General features: G+C 48.1%; 1 protein-coding gene across 1 annotated transcript; it reads right to left on the bottom strand.

The window, feature by feature from the left end:
• Positions 1-321: 321 nt before the first annotated feature.
• LOC149346484 (uncharacterized) lies at positions 322-18,476 on the bottom strand. The gene is made up of 5 exons (XM_089541351.1): positions 18,405-18,476; positions 13,953-14,131; positions 12,926-12,996; positions 3,451-3,537; positions 322-443 (listed from the first exon to the last, which is right to left on the bottom strand). The coding sequence occupies exons 1-5, from the start codon at positions 18,474-18,476 to the stop codon at positions 322-324; spliced, it is 531 nt and encodes a 176-aa protein (XP_089397477.1).
• Positions 18,477-19,604: the final 1,128 nt, after the last annotated feature.

Genomic DNA, 19,604 nt, shown 5'->3' with positions numbered 1-19,604 from the left:
CTTATAATACTTCTTGAACTTTTATGCAAGCTGCACATGGTTTGGCTGGTGATGATTGTTGATGACTCAAGAATTCCATATTTGTTTCTTTACACATGCGTAAATTTTTTCTACGCATTCAAGACACTATAATGCACCTGCCTCCTTGTCTTACTTTCAGGAGCTGCCCAATATATATACTGACGTAACAAAAGAGAAAAAAAAAGGGATGAAAGTCGTACTGCCCGTCTCAAGATGTTTATTTCGCATGCGTAAAAAGAAGTGCCTCACATCCGCTGGTCGACCATCGTGTAAGGCAGGTTTATGCAGAGGTGACTGAAATCACGAACACTGCTTCTTTTTATAAAGAAGGTACTTCTGGGACCCGCAGTACTTTTTAAAAGCGTTCACGCATTCTTTTGGCACGGAATCCTTGAATTCTCTCTCTACCCACAGTAGGCAATCTGCGAAAAGCAAAATACCTGGAATCACTCACAGTAGAGCTCTAGTTGTTTTTTCACACCACAAATGTAAAACGCATGAAGCAAGGTGATGTTACTATAAACCCAATTTTTTACGTCCTTCTAAAAATTTTTCTGCAAGCGTTTTGGAATTCAAAGCTTATTCCTGTTAGGCCTCTGAAAGTCTGTTTCCGGCAAGCAGCCAGTAACAAAAATCGGCACATGATTGCCGTGGAGCGGTGTGGCAACAGCGCATATCCTACGACGTACAACGTAAAGTCGCACGTAAGATTACAGCGCAACGAGGATGCTCGAAGCGTTCAGTTATGCACGAAAGGAAAAAAGCTTCAAATAAGAAATTATTTTCTGCGTAAATTTCCACAAAACAATACCTCAGAAAGATGCACGTGGTGAATATCAAAATTCCAGTATACCCAAGAATTGAAGTCTTTGCGGCATGTGAAGTTCACTCTATGCAGTGAAGGTAACGCACGGGGAAAGAGCAATACAGCGCACTAATATTTTAGCTCTCAGTGAAGCGGTAGGGCGTTTGCATGTGCTATGAGCACCGAGAAAAACAGGACGTTCTCTGAATATGTTGGCTGCTGGCAGCCTCAATCCGACGTTGCCTGAAAGTTTCATAGCTCGTTAAGAAGCTTTTGTGCAGGTGATTAACATACAGTTAAAATTATTATAAGTAAGGGCGCAGTAACGAAGACAGCAGGAGGGTGCCACAGTTTTATGCAGGCGCTTAATATACAGTCAAGCTTATTAAAAGGAAGGACGCAGTAATAGCACAGCAGGAGGGTGCCAGAGTAATAAGGAGCCGGAAGCGCGCGCATGCTGTCGCGAATGCAAATATCGTCTTTCGAGCCAAAGCCATTCCACCCACATCCACTGCTTTGTACCAAAGCATACGAGTACTCTTTGTCACTGTAAGCTGCAAAAATTTTCGACCGGGTTATCATTGCGAATGAGACATGCAAGATGGAAAGAATTTAGAAGAGGCCCTTATGCTACTTTTTTTTGGACGCCGTACCTGAGGGCTCCCTCTGCATTGCTCGCCGCTGTCTGCACACGCACATACGTGCTCAGATTGGCTGCGCCACCGGCAAAAAACTCCCAGTAGCCTTTACGAAGTCAAATAACCTTCGGGACACTGTTTTCATAGAGCTCAGAGGGAGGGCCTCACCCATGGCCTCACCTAAGCTCTCCTCCCCCATACAATGAGAACTCGGAGCGGTAGAGATTGAACGCGCCATCTCTTGGCGCTCTCACGTATTCCGATCGCCCGCAGATCCCGCGGTTGTCGAATGCCGCCGCCACAACGAGTCAGTGGATATCGTTCCATATTACGCCTTCTTTTTGTTCGTACCGCCGGGATTGGAGGGAGCGAGAGAGAGGTAGTGAACTTTATTTGTCCAAAAAAATAGACCGCGCCTAACCCTCGGGCAGGCCCAAGGGTTCGGGATGTCAGCTTAGGTGCAGCACGGACGCTCTCGACTCTGGCGGCATCTTGAGCCAGTTAGAGAACTTTGAGTTGGATTGGAAGAAATTTTGGGGAAGCTTGTTGAACAAGGAGGAGTTTCGTAGTGACAACCAATTTTAAGGCGGAAGCCTTTAATGCCTCATCGTTGTAAGCAGCAGTTGTCGACAGAAATGTCACGCTTTTCAGTTGGTCGAAACGGTCGTGACGTCACAGTGCGCGAATTTCAAACGAGGCCAATTGTACTTTGGCTAGTAACCAATGCAACCACTTAAAGGGATCGTATAGTGATGATCCAAGTAAGTGGGACTGAGTTTAGATGAATGCTTAATTAACCATTTAGCCTAATTAACCTTCCTAGTCTGACCTGACATCTTGCTCCCTTCTCGCTACGGTAAGGTACAGGTGTCCACCGAGGTATGCGAGACAGATACATCTCCTTTCCTCCAAAACAAATTTACCGACGAGCATGGCGTAGAACCGAACGGGCGATGGCGTTCTGTGGACTCCCTGGCAGCGTTGCAAGACGCTGTGGCGTTCCGCTCTTAGAGGCGAAGCACAACATCTTAACCACACATCAGTGACACAAGCTCCAACACCGTGCTTAAGGCTTTCGCCTCACCGCACTTTAGTTCAACAAAGTGCCCCCCTGAATTTTTGTTGTTACCCCGATGTGGTAGCCGAACGTCTGCTCTAAGATATCACGTTACAAAACTGCTTGAAAGACGGATGCACAGCAGCTTAGCAATCTGTACTGTTGCATGCCCTCTATCCAGATTACAGTACGAAACGTTGTGACAAAACAATAGCTGAAGTTCACTTCGTGTGGCCCTGCATACGGTGCGCAAGCAAATCGATATGTCCAGCTCCTAATCGTTTTGTTCCCAGCCTGCTGGCGCAGTTAGGTCTCCAGAATGGCCGCGGCCAACGCATGCTGTGAACGCCTACGGGCACTGGTCCGTATATTGAGGGAATCAGTCGAGCTTCATAGGCTATTAATTTTCTGCACAAAACCTCTATAATAACTTACATCAGTTTAAAGACCGTTTGCGCCTTCTGATTTGAACCTCATAGAACCTTCCTCTCTGCAGGACTGAAAATTGCTTTATTCTCTCAGCTAACTTCTCTAGATTTTCTGCATCTTCCTTCTCTCTGTCCGTATTCTTTTGCAAAGTCTGTTTTAGAGACCTTATGCTCGTACCTTTAAATTTAACTAGGTGTTCCTTTTTGGTAATCGTTTGAAACTTTACAGGTCCTTGTAGGGTTGTTTAGAAAGGGCCTTATCAAGCAAGAAAGCATCACTCAATGATTCATTTTCATACATTACTTGAATGTTGGCTCTACTATGACTGTCGCATTAACGCGGCGCTACTGCCAGCATCGGCCAACCGCAATAGCATTCAAACAATGAGCTTTGGATGGTACAGTTGCTGATATACCCGGCCAACAGCAGCAACTTTCAAACAATCAACCTTGTATGGTGCAGTTGCCGATATACACTTCTATTCGTTTCATGTGACTTACGATCGTCGCCGGAAAGTGGGAATCGGCCTAGAAAGCAGCTCTTTCCGTCGTAGTAGTAACCTTGGGCTGTAGTAGTAATTTCACCATCTGAAAGGCACAGAAATGTTTGCTGCTATGGTTGGTAGCAAAAGGTCGGGGCACTTCACAACACAGATTATACAAAAGGTGTTTTGTTTGCAAATTGTCACAGTATTTGTTGTTTAGTAATTTGTTTCTCTGGACTTAGGTGTTCCATCACCTAGCAGGAGTTCAGAATCCTGTCAGTGAAGTGCAGTCGATTAAAGGAAGCGTCGTTAAGCTCACTCCGGCCGGTCAATAGTTTCAACAACAATGGTTTCTTCCTGAGTCCTGCGCAGACGGCCTCATAACAGCTCGTCATGCGTAACCCAAAAAGGCTGAGTAGTCACATTCACTTCATAGTGCAGGGATAACTCCTGTGATAACTGCTATGTGAAGAAGCTGCCTATGTAATAAACTCTATTTCCGAATTATTCGATGCACAGTGATTTTGCCTCTCCTCTTCCAGCACATCAAATGACACTTTCGAAAGAAACCATGAGCCGTTGTGATATTATATCTGCCCCTCTCATAAAACAGTGTTTTATTGAGCGGTTCAACCCTCACCAGCGAAGAAAGCAATAAATGATTTGGATACGAATAAAATGAAGAAGATAATACTAAATCTAGAATAGGGTACGCTCAAAAGAAAATGCAGTCAAGTAGAGGCCGCAAGAAAGAAGTAACCATACACAGAGATGTATACACAAGAGGGTGGCAGTCGAAGAATATCAGATCGAAAACAATTGCAGTGTTTGTTCGTTCACGCTCAAGGCAGCAGGAAAGGGTCGTTATCACTTTTGTTCGTGGCGCGAGAAGCGACCAGACTAATCTCGATTGTTCGCAGCCATGAAAGGCTGCATCTAGGTTTTTGCAGATTACCGTAGATGATCTTGACCTGTTATCTGGAAGTTTCCTTGCCGGCTTTAAATTGAGCGATGCCGCGAGCGGCGGACATTCGTATTTCGACGACCGACGAGCACGTTTGTTGCTGCCCGAGCTCGTCCAGAACCAGCGAAGTTTTTTCGGCGCTGGCTTGCTGAGAAGTTTTGGAAAGTGCAGGCGGGCCTCGGATCCACTGCGACCCCGAGGATCCGCAACCAGCCTCCCAGCCCAGGCGCCGTGCCTTTGCCGGTGCTCGGGCAACTTCCCGGCCTTCAAGCAGCAGCCCAGTCGGCCGCCCGTGACGTCATGGGAGGCCCGGGACCTGCTGCCCCTCCGGTGTTCCGTGCGCCGCCCCCAAAGGCGCACTGTTTTTCGTTCACAGTTACATCCGACGCGACAGCTGACGACATCGTCGACGGCATCGAGTTGGTTGTCGGCCCGAAAGGGCTAGAGAGCCTCCAGCACCATGGAGGCATGAAGTTCTGCGTCGCCATGGCCTCGGCTGCGGCGGCGGAAAAGATGCTCGTGGAAGGCGCCTTCAACGTGAACGGCACTTCCGTCCCAGTAGCCTGCGTGGGTCCTGCCGTGGTCCACGTGACGGCTTTTCGTGTGCCGCTGTTCGTGGGAGACGCGGCGCTGGCAGCGGCACTGAGCTCTTTCGGCATGGTGCTGGACATCACCCACCCCGTCCTCAAGGGCCGTCGTCACGTCGGCAACGGGACGCGCGTGGTCCGGATCGAGATGAAGCAGGCGGTGCCGAACTTCTTGACCGTCCAGGGCCACCGCGTCATGTTTGACTACCGAGGCGTCCGGAAGGTGTGTTCTCGCTGCGGGCAGGACGGCCACATCGGCGCGGCGTGTCGAACGCCGCGGTGCGCTCGCTGCGAGGTGTTCGGCCACGACACGGCCGGATGCGGAGCGGCTTGCAGGCGCTGCGGTGGAAGCCACGCCACAGCGGACTGCCTGCGACCACGGTCCTATGCGGCGGCCGCCGCCTCGAGAAAGGAACCGAGCAAGGACAACGTGGCCGCAGAAACGCGGAGCCCACCAACCGTCCGGACGCCTGTTGCCGACGAGCACCCAACGACCAGCCGCCCGAGGGAGCCCGAACCCGCCCCCGCGACGGAGGTGCCCGTGAAGGAGCAGCTCGAGGGGACGCCTTCAAACGAGGTGGAGCCGTTCGGTGCTGTTTTCGCGGAACCCTTGCCGCCGCTACCCCGCACAGCTTCCTTCAACACCGAGAGCAGCAGCGGCGATGAGTCGAGCGTGGCGTCGGGCGACCTGGTGGACGTACCGGACAAAGTCACGCCGCTTCGCCTGACAGGCGACTTGACGTGCGGCCAGGTGTCAGGAACGACGACTCCTGGAGGTGCGGACGACGCGCGCTTCCCGTCACCAGCCAGCCACACCCTCCCATCGGCGACCCTGGCGTCGGCATCGGCTTCAGCTGCGAGCGTCGCCAAGACCACGCAGCAACCGGTGAGCGAGGCCACAAGCGCCGACGGCCCCGAAAACATGGACTTTTCCCGACCAGACTTCAAACGTGCCCACCCCCAATCATCGGAATCCGAAGGGACTGTTAACGAACGTTCTAGCAAAAAAGTGCCCCGCGCGCCAAGCGCCGCCCATGGCAGCGCTCTTTAGGTTGTATGCTATGCCGTCGGTGCTCTTGGCAGTCATGGCGGTTGTGCATCTCCTCTCCCTGAATGTTCGGGGATTTCAATCCGTAGACAGACAGAGAGAGGTGATGCACTTTGCCAGGGCTAGGGGCGTCGACATCCTGTTTTTACAGGAATGCAACTTCCGTACTTCACTTGATGTGCTGAATTTCACCACCCGGTTTTCTGTTTTTGCTTATTTTTCGTTGACTGATTTTCATATGTGCGGTGTTGGTGTCGTTTTTCTAAACCCCTGCCTGCGCGCGGGTGCTCATTGCACTTTCGGGCTGGACGGCCGCACTCTTGCGGTCGACTTCACACTAAACCAGCGGCGGGTACGTGCGTTGGTTGTATAGGCGCCAGCAGGGCGGACTAGTAGTTCTGATTTTTTTGAGCGCCTCGACTCATTCCTCCTTGATCCCTACCCCACTTTCATCGTCGGTGACTTCAATTGTGTACTTAACATCGACCGTGACGTCCGCGGACAGGGTCACGGTCGCCGTTATTGCGGTGCCCCCGCGCTCCGCGATCTCGTGACTCAGTTCCGCTTGTCTGACGCGTGGGTGCAGCTTCACGGGGATGCCTTTGGAGCGACGTTTGAGAGAGCACAGTCAGCGAGTCGGATAGACAAATTCTATTTTCCACCAGAGCTCGCTTCTTTTGTCGCTAGCTGCGAAGTTCTCGCGTTCCCTGCAGGCACGCCGGTGATTTCCGATCACCACCCCTTGTCAGTCAGGCTCGACTTTGGTGAGGACACCCCACGTACTGTTACGTGGCGCATGGACACGAGCCTACTGGCGGAACCGGAAAGCGTGGCGTCGCTGCGTACGGCGTTGGCAGCATCGTGCAAGAGCTTCGTTGCGACTGATTCATGGGACACACTCAAGGCTCGTTGGCAGGCAACTCTGGTGGCGGCCGGTCAAGACCGCAGACGCCGGGTAACTCATGCACTGAAGATACCCTCAAGCGCATCCGTATAGTGCAAAGGGGAGCACCCTTAACCTTTGCCATGAGCGATTACCTGAGTCTACTTAAACACGTTACCACGTGTTGCTCTGCCAGTCATCACGGGCAGCTAGTCGTGCACACCAGCTCGGGCGGCCGATATCAGATCCGGCTGTGCTACGACACGTACGCGCAGGCACGGCAGAGGAATTCGCTCCCGCTACTGTGCCTTTCGTGACACTTCCAGACGGCACCCAAAGCAAAACCACGGCCGATATCTGCACGATCTTCGCAAGCCACTTTTCGAACCTGTTCTCTACGGATAGTTGGCTACATCTTCAAGATGGTTATGACAAGCTTCTACAAAGTTGTTTTGGAAACTTGCCACGAGTACCTGAAGAGTTGCATGAAAACCTTTGCGCACCAGCCACAAGCCAAGAGCTGCACGCCATCCTGCAGAGTATGAATGCAGCCTCTGCCCCCGGTCCAGACGGCATTCCAACAAGTTTTTATTCAAACTTTTTTACGAGATCCAAGGAGCGCTCCTGAAGATGGTCAACGGCTTCCTCGCGGATGGGTTACGTCCAAACTCTTTCCGCGAATGTCGCATCATACTCATTCCGAAAGCGGGCGGTGACACCTCCGACCCGCAAGCATGGCGGCCCATAAGCCTCTTAAACGCAGATTACAAAATAGTAACATCTTTACTGAACACAAGAATGCGGACGATCCTACCTCACCTAATCCACCGGGCTCAAACCAGCAGCGTCCCTGACCGCTCTGTGTTTGATGCATTGGCACTCACTAGAGACCTGTTCACATTTGCCAGCAGGACAGGCTTCAGCGGGTGCTTTGTTTCACTAGACCAGGCGAAAGCATTCGATCGGGTGGAACACTCGTATCTGTTCGGAGTCCTTGAAGCCTTCGGATTCCCTCCGCAAATTGTCAGCAGGCTGCGCTTACTTTACGCAGACCTGAATGCTCGTCTCTCCGTAAACGGCCACCAGAGCGCTCCCTTCTCAGTCACCCGGGGCATAAGGCAAGGATGCCCTCTCTCCCCAACATTCTTCGTGTTATGCCTGGATCCACTCATCCGGCGCATTAACGATAGCCCATCCATACGCGGCTTCCCTCTGCCTGGCCAGGGCCAAATCAAGGTATCGGCCTACGCCGATGACGTGTCGCTTTTCCTCAAGGACGAGGATAGCTACGCCGCTTTTTCGCGGCTGTTTCTCGAGTACAGCGAGATATCTGGGGCCCTATTGAACAGGGGAAAAAGCAAGGCACTAAGGTTTGGCACCTTCACACCGAACCTTGCGGGCGAGGTGGAGTGGGTGCAGGGAGTGAAAGTCCTGGGAGTAGTATTCCTCGCCAGCGGAGAAGTAGCCCGCGAAACCTGGACTAACCTCCGCACGAACGCTGAGAAACGCCTCTCGGTGGCGTCAACTTTCCGCCTTTCAATGGCAGAGCGCTGCTATATAGTTAAGTCCACAATCCTAGCCGCATGTTTTTTTGTCGCCCGCGTCGCAAACCCACCGCGCACGTTTGCGCGCAGGCTAACCTCGGCCTGTGGCTCTTTCGTTTGGGCGGGCAAAACCGAACTTGTGTCACGAATGTTCATGCGCCTTCCATCGTACATGGGTGGGTTTGGTATACCTTGTATACGCACCATGTGCAATGTGCTCGCCTTGCGAGGAGTACGAGATCTTGTACGCAACCCAGACTATCCCGGGAGAACACTCCTCACATATTTTCTGGGTACAGCGCGTAACGTGTTTTTTTCACAACACGTGGTTGGCCCTACAGCCGAGCAGCCGCCGACATTTTTCGTTAATGTGCGTCGCACACTGACGTCGTTGACTGCCAGCGTTCCCGATCTGGATGTTGATGAAACCCCGCCCTCCAGAATGTGTGAAGCACTAACGGTCGCTGCGCTGACCCGCGAACAACTCCAGAAAACGAGACGGGCACGCTGGCGCCAACTGACCTCAGCTACGCTTCCTGCAGATGTCAGGGACTTCGGCTGGCTGCGAGGCTGGCGGGTCCTGCCCACAAGAGACCGCCTTGCGGCGTGGGGCGTGGCGCCCTCCGCCCGATGCCCGCAGTGCGGTCTGCTTGAAACTTTGCAGCACGCAATGTTTGAGTGTGTAGTTGCGCGCACCTTTTGGACATTAGTGTCACGCATGTTTTTAACCCGCCTGGAAGCGCGCACTAGTTCTCCCGAAGTGTTTCAAAATATGCTCTTGTGTGTCGGCATGTTTGTTTTGTGGCGGCAGCGTGGAGTGGCATCCTTAAATGGGCGTCCGCAAAGAACAATGTTCCCAATGTTGCAGCGCCTGCGCACGCGCCTCTTTGAACAAGCATGCATGGACGCTCTGTCAATGAGCGAGGCTGAGTTCTTGCGCAAATGGTCGACATACTTTATCGTCCTGCGCGGCGGTCGAGTATCGGCATTTTTACTGCATTACTGACGTGCTCAGTGCTGCGTCACTGTGCATGTGCTTGACTGATCAGAGAATTAAGTTCATCTGTTTTGTTTTGTATTTTCTATGTTAAAACAGAAAAAAATAAACTTCTCTTTCTACCCCGCCGCCGAGTGATTCAGTTATTTTGCGGGCGCAAGTCAGCCCAAATAAAGAGCTTCGTTTCCAAGACTGGCTGGTGTCTTCCTGACCACTGGACTGCCGTCACTACTACGTGACATCTGGTGGAGGTGCTGGGTAGCCTCCCATGTTCCGGACACCCCCTACAAGTCGCGACGCCAGCCCTTTGAGTCATCTACCGCAGGACCTGAGTCCAGTCCACCGCGCAAGCCGACGCCTGCAAGGGGACGAACCTGAGTTCGGGATTCTGCCGGACCCTTCCCGGAAGCGGAAGCCAGCAGCAACGTCTACCATGAGCTTGCCCCAGACGATGACTCCAATCATTCTTCAGCAGCCCCGGGTGCCACCAACCTTCGACGCTTCGCCTGGCGCCGACCCCGAAGAATGGCTGGAGCAGTTCGACCGTGTGGCTATCTTCAACAACTGGGACGATGCCACGAAACTTAGGTACGTCTTCTTCGCCTTGGAGGGACCAGCAAAAGTCTAGTTTGAAAATGAGGAAGCTAACCTCACGAACTGGGAAACCTTCAAACAGCAGCTTCTAAAGACCTTCACGAACGTCGTGCGAAAGGAGGGAGCCCAGCAGCTGCTACAGTCTCGCATGCAACACCCAAACGAGACCGTTGCTGTGTACACTGAGGAAATGAAGCGTCTCTTCCGGCGTGCCGACGCAAACATGAAGGAAGAAGAAAAAGTAAGGTTGCTCATGCGAGGAGTTAAAGAGCAACTCTTTGCCGGCCTCGTCCGCAACCCACCGAAAACTGTCGCGGAATTTGTAGAAGAGGCATCCACGATGGAAAAAACTCTGGATGCCCGAGCCCGCCAGTATGACCGCCAACTAAGCCCTTTCAGCAAATAGGGATGGACCTCCTCGGCCCCTTTCCGACCTCTTCATCAGGAAACAAGTGGATCATCGTGGCCACCGACTACATGACCCGCTACGCAAAAGCAAAAGCGTTGCCTAGTGGTACCGCAACAGAAGTCGCAAAATTTTTTGTCGAACAAATTCTCCTGCGACACGGCGCCCCGGAAGTGCTTATCACAGACAGAGGAACGGCGTTTACAGCGGAGCTGACGCAAGCCTATTTAAACTACAGCCAGACAAGCCATCGGAGGACCACTGCCTATCATCCACAAACCAACGGACTCACAGAGCGTCTGAACAAGACCATCGCAGACATGCTCTCCATGTACATCGACGCCGAACACAAGACGTGGGACTCCATTCTCCCCTACGTGATCTTCGCTTATAATACTGCCGTCCAGGAGACAACCAGGTTTACCCCATTCCAGCTTGTTTACGGCAGGAAGCCCACGACAACACTCGACGCAATGCTCCCGCACGTTTCCGACGAAGACAACCTCGACGTCGCCGCCTACCTTCATCGCGCCGAGGAAGCCCGAAGACTTGCGCGGCTTCGCATTCAAGACCAGCAGCACACCGACGCCCGACGCTACAATCTGCGCCGACGAGACACGCATTACAAGCCAGGTGATCGTGTTTGGATATGGACGCCAGTTCGCCGCCGTGAATTAAGTGGAAAGTTGCTGCGACGCTACTTTGGCCCGTACAAGGTTCTCCGTCGCATCGGTGACCTCGACTACGAAGTCATCCCCGACGGCACGACAGCATCTCAGCGACGCCGCACACACCCGGAAGTCGTACATGTCGTACGCCTGAAGCCATATTATGAACGCTAAAGGACGAAGTTTTCATTGCCCGTGTTTATTTTCATTTTAAAGCATCGAGACGATGCTTCTTTGGAAGGGGGGTAATGCCACGTATCATTGCAGTGTTTGTTCGTTCACGCTCAAGGCAGCAGGAAAGGGTCGTTATCACTTTTGTTCGTGGCGCGAGAAGCGACCAGACTAATCTCGATTGTTCGCAGCCATGAAAGGCTGCATCTAGGTTTTTCCAGATTACCGTAGATGATCTTGACCTGTTATCTGGAAGTTTCCTTGCCGGCTTTAAATTGAGCGATGCCGCGAGCGGCGGACATTCGTATTTCGACGACCGACGAGCACGTTTGTTGCTTACCCCGCCGCCGAGTGATTCAGTTATTTTTCGGGCGCAAGTCAGCCCAAATAAAGAGCTTCGTTTCCAAGACTGGCTGGTGTCTTCCTGACCACTGGACTGCCGTCACTACTAGGTGACAATATTATATCTGCCCCTCCCATAAAACAGTGTTTTATTGAGCGGTTCAACCCTCACCAGCGAAGAAAGCAATAAATGATTTGGATACGAATAAAATGAAGAAGATAATACTAAATCTAGAGTAGGGTACGCTCAAAAGAAAATGCAGTCAAGTAGAGGCCGCAAGAAAGAAGTAACCATACACAAGAGGGTGGCAGTCGAAGAATATCAGATCGAAAACAATTAGAATATGAAAGATGCTAAAAGAGACGTCAAGAACTTCAAAAATTACAGCCCAATCAGCTGACTGTTCTTAGTAAGCTTAGTAAGCTAGCACTTAGTAAGCTATTCATTAATAGAGTCGCTGCAATCTTAGATTTCATCAACCAAATCATTATGCTGGCTTTCTCAAAGAATAGTCGGGAGTAGACCGTATTCGCATTATCAATCAGCTGATAAAAAATGCTCAGAATATAACAAGCCCTACATATAGCCTTCATGGATTACCAGCAAGTACCTGACTCAGTCGAACGGTCAGCAGTCATGAAGGCATTGCAGAATCAGTGTTTAAAAAGGCTTATGTACAAGTACTAGCAGATAACTGTAACGACTGCTCAGCTGCTACAGTCCTTTTTAAAGCCAGCAATAAAATCCTAAAAACGAAGGGCACCTGACAACGAGACATGATCTCGGGAATGTTTTTCACAGCCTGTTTACAGGAGGTATTCACAAGCCTCGATTGGAAACAGTTGTGGATAAGAGCGAATAGATGGTCTGTTTATGGGATTAACGCTCCAAAGCGACTCAGGCTATGAAGGACGCTGTAGTGAAGGGCTCCGGAAATTTCGACCACCTGGGTTTCTTTAGCGTGCACTGACATCAACTATTTAGGGGAATCGTGTTGCCCAAGAGCCGATAGAATTTCGACTCCATCGAAATTCGGTCACTCCGGCCGGGATCGAATTTGCGTCTTTCCAGTCAGCAGTCGACTATGGTCAAACACTTTCAAGGTTTCAACCACGGGTTACAATAATGAATAAAAAGAGGAACATCACTGATGTCAATTTTATGCCCAAGAATGCATCCCGCAAAATGCAAAACACTCCAATGAAAGCAAAGTTCTCCATCAAAATGTGCTGCAATTGTCACAGTAGGAATCAGAATCGCTGCGGGCCCGAGAAATAAAAACTCACCTTTGCAAGGGGCGAAACCAAACTTCATAGATTCTGTCGCAGTAAGGTTATGACAGTAACTCACGTTATTCCTGAAGAAAAGAATAAAGACGGTCTTGTAGTGAAATAAACTACTCTCACACCTTTCCAACGAACGCGTTTCTAGAGTCAACCGGCATGAACTCTCCAAGCGGTGTGCCAAGCCCAAATAGGTGCACACATATTTTGCAAGGTTCTTTCGCATCTTCATCTTTCGCGATGCCCAGGAAAAGTACGTCACTGCATAAATGCACCTTATTTATTACAAACAAAACCGGCCATGTTTCGACGTTCTCTTCTACATCGCCTTTTCAGTGGCTGCCTTTAAAGATATTTTTTTTTCCATCGAGATGTTTCGGCAAGTGCTATCAACTCAAACAAAGCAGTCGCTTCGTCTTGACTTAGTTTAGACACACTTTCAAGCTGCATGTCGAAACATGTATTGTTTATGACGGCATAAATATTGCTGCACTTACTGTTCGTCGCCTGCACTAAATCTCAGAAAGCCAAGGCTCTTCTGCTTCAAACAACTACACTTGAAATTATCAAGCAATGAGGGGGATTTTCTTGAGTAGGAGTTTACCACGAAGGTTTTCATTTAGCAAGGATGCTTTGAAGTATTTCGCAACACAGCGCATCGTATGCTGTCTCAGAAAGGCAAAAATTAAAGCAAAGCTGATGTCCCCACTTGTACGGTGGCGGCGTGCTCTAACGCACCTGGGTGACCTCTAAACATCCGGGAATGAAAACGCGTTCCTCGTCAATAATACAAATTTAAAATTCAAACATCAATTCCACAAATATGCTTTAGCAGCGAATTTTCTCTTTCAGATGGTGCTTATTCCCTTTGTAGGCGTATGTCTTCATGTGCTCATCTCTCTTTTCTTAAGAATGCAATATGCATCTGCAATATGCTTTTTAGGTTCTTTTCATAGTCATGCGTTTGGGCAAATGCAAATTCCGTATCACAAAAAAAGTGGTAATATATATCAATCACCGTCCAACGTACCCTGGCTGTCCGTCCTGGCCCTTATAGTGAAAAACGAAAATGGTGAATAGATCTTCCGGTTTGTAAACCACTCTAGTGCAGGTCAAGCATTTCTCTCTAGGATCGTCAATTGAACTGTAGAGTGCAATATTCTCGTCCAGAACTGCAACCGCGTGCACCAGTAGGGCAGTATTCTGCTCCTAGAAGAGAAAAGGATAAAAGTGCGGTGTTTCCTAGCAGTTTTCCGACAAAAATATTTCACAGAAGTCTGGCAGTTGGTTCAGCAGAAAGAGTGGGCTTCATACAAAGTTCAGGCTCCCTAATCATACTCGTACAAAACAAAGCAATTCTGAAATTGTACAGCCATCCCACAGATGGCCATAAACAATTTAATGTTGTAAAGAATGTGTCAGCTCCAATGTTAAAGAAGTTGGTGAGGTGACGGAGCATCATTGATTTCTTAAGTAACGTTGATGTTTTATCATAAACTAAGGTAGTGTTTTGAAATCAAAACACTCGCACTCAAGGCAAAATTTCCTTCATGGCATTGACTGTAACATATTGGTGGATATACTTTTTGCCTATTTTAGGCGTTCGAACGTTCAATCAGAATGAGAAAATATTTATAAAACTTATAGACTGAACAATTCCTCAAAGTCATAGAATTTCTGACTTCCTACAACAAAGTTCCGATTTCCTAGAACAAAACATTTGTCGGGAAAGCACACTTCGCAAACTAGCTAATTTGTTCTAGCAGTCTTTGTAGCAACAGTCTCGTAATGTTCAAATCGGAAACTCTCACAATATTGAAAACTCGGTCCAATCGTTGGATAATCCTTGCATTTTCGCCTTAGCAGCAGGTTCCCATTTCAAGTACACATATACTCAACACTGCAGTTAGGCAGAACACAGGGCTTCTCTTCCTGAGCGTAGCCACTCAGCTGGAAAACGTTGACACTATCCTCCTTGCAATTTCGGCTTGGCGCCGTTCCGCTGCTTTGCTCTCGACAAAAATGCTGCAAGGTTGACTCATCTAATCATTTATGAAACTCTGAGCGCAGTTGAGCGTCCGCAGTTGTAACCTTTTGTGGACCTAATAAAATGATGAGTTCCAACTTCAAGCGAACAGAAACAATTATCTTGGACACTCTTTACTCACGCACATGTTTCCCAGTTGAATATCAAACTTTGAAGCAGTGGAAAGCCGAAGCATTTTTCTTCACAAGAGCTATGTTTTAAAAGTTAGCATTCCGTGCAGTACATGTAAGCACATTCCTTAGGACATTCGTTACACCTTACAAAGTGCTCGTCTGCATTTGCTAGCTTGTGTATTTACGACACGTTGCTGACAAATATGCTGAATCTATATATGCTATCTGCTCAAATAGCAGATGCTTGTCGCATGTGAGAAGCTCCACGCGTGTACTACAACTGCACATTATCTTACTGTTTAAACTAATAACTGAATTACTACTGCAAAACAAATTAATAGAACTTATCTGTGCGGCTCATTTCTGCTCTCCTCACCAAAATTTAAAACATTTTTCGTTTGTAGCCTCGAAAAAAATAAAACGCACGTGCAGAGTGGCGATTTAGCCTGGTTGATTCATTAGGCGTGGGACACAGACTACGGACTACACTCAAAACGTCTCTAGTCGGTCTTTTCTGCCGTGCTTCTTTTTTGCGCCGCTTTGGCTATTACCAGCAACTATGCGATACAAGCCCCCGCAGAAATGCAGGCTGTTAATGACTTCATTGGCACAAACACTGACGAGCCTATTTAGATCTAAATGTTTCAGCTTCGTGCTGGTTCCAGAACAAGGGTGTTTGGGCTTTTGTTGTGGGCGTTTGTCCTTCGACGGGGAGAATAAAGAGCGTTCAATTGAATTAAATTGTCATCAGTACCCGGATAGCGCGAAGTGCATCCTGAAGGCCTCTGGTAATGTTAAATATAATATTCGATATTAAGGTAATTGAATCACTGGAATAATAAAAAACAGCCGCCGAACAAAATCAACTACTAAGATAAATTGTCTGTGTCATTTACTTTATTTCGATTCAATAGTCTCTTATTTACTTATTTAATGTATTGTACTTTATTTGTTTATTTACTCTCATGTACTTTTATTTATTTATTTACTGTTATTTAGATAAAGCGATTACTGTTATTTATTTACACTGTTTTTTACTTGCATGATTGTCTTTGAGGCTCCACATCCACTTGCCGACAGTGTGTGTAGGAGGCTAGTAGTGTTTTTTGCCCATGGAGGAAAGTTGATAAGACGATCACGTGTAAAGCACAATGCGATACCTTGGCCAATCCGCCCTCGTGTGTATGTGCTCTCTTTGCAGAGTTAAACCACAATAACACAGCGCGCAATTGTCGCATTTTAACATGAGGCATGACCAGATACTCGGCGCGAGGGGGGGGGGGGGGGATTATTCTGCAGACCCTCCCGCCTGAATGGTTGCCAGTTGTAGACGCATGTGTATGTCTCCTGGAACATTGATGTGTAGGTGAAGTGCAGTGTAGGAAAATTTGAAAATGGATGTCTGCAATGCGTAATAGTATGTATGTGATCAAGTCATCTGCTACCTTCGGAGGTTTGACTTCCACGCAAGAAAAAAAAATTGTGGCGATCGCATTGTGCTGCCGTGCAGTGTCCAGCGAAGGAGATCTGTTCGAGCCGTCACGGGTTCGAAACGCAATCGCAACAATATTTATTTACTTTTTTCAAGCACCTGAGACGCTTCAGGCGAACGTCGACTTTTTAATGATTGGTAGTAAAGTAGCGCTTTTGCAAAAAAAAAAAACGCTCACACGTGAACGTAAAAACGCGATTTTTCTGGGAGCAAACACTAGGTTATAGACTTTCGCCCCTCGTTTTGCACTGCCACCTTATGATACACGGTGGGTAGGCAGGGTAAGAAAGGAAATAGAGGTTATGAGAACCAGACGCTTGAGGAAAATGAAGAGCCATAATGAATAAAGTTAATTCTCAATGCATGTGAGACGGGTATGTATTTCGCTAACATTGCCCGCTTAACGCTTTTGCGTATTAAACTCGTCGCTAATTATTATTTCTAGCGCTAACTGATCAAGTTTCCTTTCAACCTGGCCTAATCAGTGTTTTATACCTGGCATGTCTCTCTATACTCAACTTCTTGCACAGTTCGCTCAAGGTGAAACCAGTGATTGTGGACCTTTGAAACCCATAATGCCCCCTTTTTTCCTTCCAAGCATTTGTAATTAGCATTTGTTACTTTACACGCAGCACCAAACATTTGACTGAATTCCTATGAGACCTTTCAGCCCGCGCTTCCTTGTTGTAGCAATACATTTCTACTGTGTTCGCTGGAAAAGAGAACATAATGACTGGATCGCAAAGCCATCAGTTGCTGTGATGGCAGCACGCCACTTTCTTTTGAATAGGTTGCTCCAAGTTACAGCTGCTGTTGTTGCTGCTGCAGCTCCCTACTGGGAATTGTGGCCTCCCCTTCTATACTGTGCCGTGCATTTGTGAATTATAAATAACGGCGCAAAACTTGCACGTGAAACTGTTCACTAACATTCACAGCCGATTTACTATAATTTACTGGCAACTAAGCTAGCCTGATCGGTTTCTCTTGAAATTTCTGATTTTCAAATTGCAAGCCCGAGCAAAGGAAAAGAGCCGATGGGTGAAAAAGAAAACGCTGCTCTCACAAATAGCAGCTAGACTTTTTTTTCTGCATTTTTCCGTTGTTGTTGTCCGTGGTGCTTCCATGGTAAATACTGGTCAGACATTAGTTGCCAAGTGCTCCTGTTGCTTCCAACAAGAACACAAGGGACGACGTGCAAAAGTAAACATTCAGGTTAAAAAAAGCACTAGAAGACCACGCATTGCCTCTATGAAGATATAGACATAGGGAGCGTTTGAAACTTTTGGCCGCCCATACTTGGGGCTACAGGAGCTTTGCATATTGACCACTGACTCGTCGCCGAAAGCAGGGGACGCAGCAATGGTGGGGTGAACTGCTGAGGTGAAAAAGCGGAGCTCCACTGGAGAAGCCGTACGCTGAATATGCTCACAATGCTCACAAGGGGTGCTATTGGATAAAGTCTGCAGCTATGGCCAGTGGAATACCCGTATAAAGCAAAAAAAGTCTGCCGCCAAGCTATGAAGATGCTCATTAAAAATTTGGCGCCGTCGTTTTTATTGATGTTCACGCGATCCACAGTTGCGTACCCAAAGAAAGATAAGGGAAAAATTGTTGCAGTGCGAGCAAGTGACTCATGACTACTTGCTTCCATTTGAAACTTTTTACGTGTTTTTTTGTATCATAGATTTTGGTTTTGCCGCAGTCTCAGCCGGCATGCACCCGCCTCCTTCGGAATAAGACTTTGAAATGTAACACCAAACAATAACAGCCTTGACAAATTGTTCAAATCACTTGACCGCGTATCCTTGTATTCGTAGAGTCTATACTCACCGATATCTCGTCTCCGATGACAGCCGAGGCAACAAAGGCGAGGACCAGTGCTGACGTAAAGTGGGGAGCCATTTCGTGAAACCAGACGCTATGGCTCCTCTTTGCTCTGTATTGACCGTCGTTTACTTAGATACATTCATACTTCTGATCAGTCAGGATACACAACAGCTTAATCATTCGTGCCTTTTATGGTGAAATGTTGCGGGGATTGATCGCAGCGCCTAAACCAACAGTCATTCCGCGAAGGGAACAAGATAAAACACCAGTGCTATTCGATTTTGCCTAGCTAAACCTTCTTTCAACCTCCTTTCAAGCCGCACACGGCACGTCAAGCCATTGTACAGTGAAAAAGCTTGCCCATCTTGCACTTGCATCCTGCAAAGCCTGCACCTGGTAGAAAGTAGCTGCGCAAGCGCAGTGTATTAATGACAGACTAAGAACAAAGCTGTTTAAATGAAGCATGAAACTAATGAATGTAAAGCTAACAAAATGGAACATGGCACGTTAAAATTCACGTTTTCCTTTTCTTTACTGTTCGTTTGGAAATACAGACGTATTGCCTGTCACGCAGAACTTACGTGCGAGGCACAATTTTTCGTGTAGCGCAAGGTACACAGGCCAACCAATGCTGAATTAATACGAAACAGCTTCTTGAATCTTAATAAGGGTTCCTTGGTGCCAAAATGCTGCGTTAATAATCTTGATATGGTACGGCATAAATATATACTGTACAGTAGAAGGAAATTAGAAATTAGTAATGACAGCCATTACGTCTTTGCTCAATCTCATTTTAGGAAAGAGTGACAAGTCTTATCCAGAAGCTCAGCAGGAAGTCTGCAATAAGCATTCGTTTTTTATTTTTTTAAATACGAGTGGTCGTAAATTGTTGCAAGTCAACGAAAAAGTGGAGCATATGCTATGAAGGCAATGCACTGGCAACGACATAATTTGAAAATGCTATGAATGCATTTTCAACACATCTTCAGGGGTACATCTTCACGGTAAAAAAAATACGCTGACCTACATTTAGCCTTCACGAATCTTTAAGTATTTTTTGAGCGGGAAGCACTGCACAGCTCTACGACGTAACAGCTTCAAAATCTGGTACAATAGTTTCGTCTTACTTCAGCTAAAGCAGAGAAAGAGCGTCATACCCGGAAGATTTAATGTGGCGTAGAGGCGATCACAAATAAAAGAAGG

Source organism: Amblyomma mixtum, chromosome 4, assembly GCF_055824585.1.
Source record: "Amblyomma mixtum isolate Tamu chromosome 4, ASM5582458v1, whole genome shotgun sequence".
In the NCBI taxonomy this organism is placed as follows: domain Eukaryota; kingdom Metazoa; phylum Arthropoda; class Arachnida; order Ixodida; family Ixodidae; genus Amblyomma; species Amblyomma mixtum.
Note: the sequence above shows the minus strand (reverse complement) of the source record. Positions and strands in the feature narration are given on the sequence as shown.

What these genes read in the sequence shown, in the direction of transcription:
- LOC149346484 (XM_089541351.1), bottom strand. Translation starts at nt 18,476, where the DNA reads ATGGCTCCCCACTTTACGTCAGCACTGGTCCTCGCCTTTGTTGCCTCG. An exon ending in GGCCAGGACGGACAGCCAGG is followed by an intron (nt 12,997 to 13,952) that starts GTACGTTGGACG and finishes TCTTTTCTTCAG; the next exon opens with GAATAACGTGAGTTACTGTC. An exon ending in CCCACTTTCCGGCGACGATC is followed by an intron (nt 444 to 3,450) that starts GTAAGTCACATG and finishes TGCTTTTCGCAG; the next exon opens with ATTGCCTACTGTGGGTAGAG.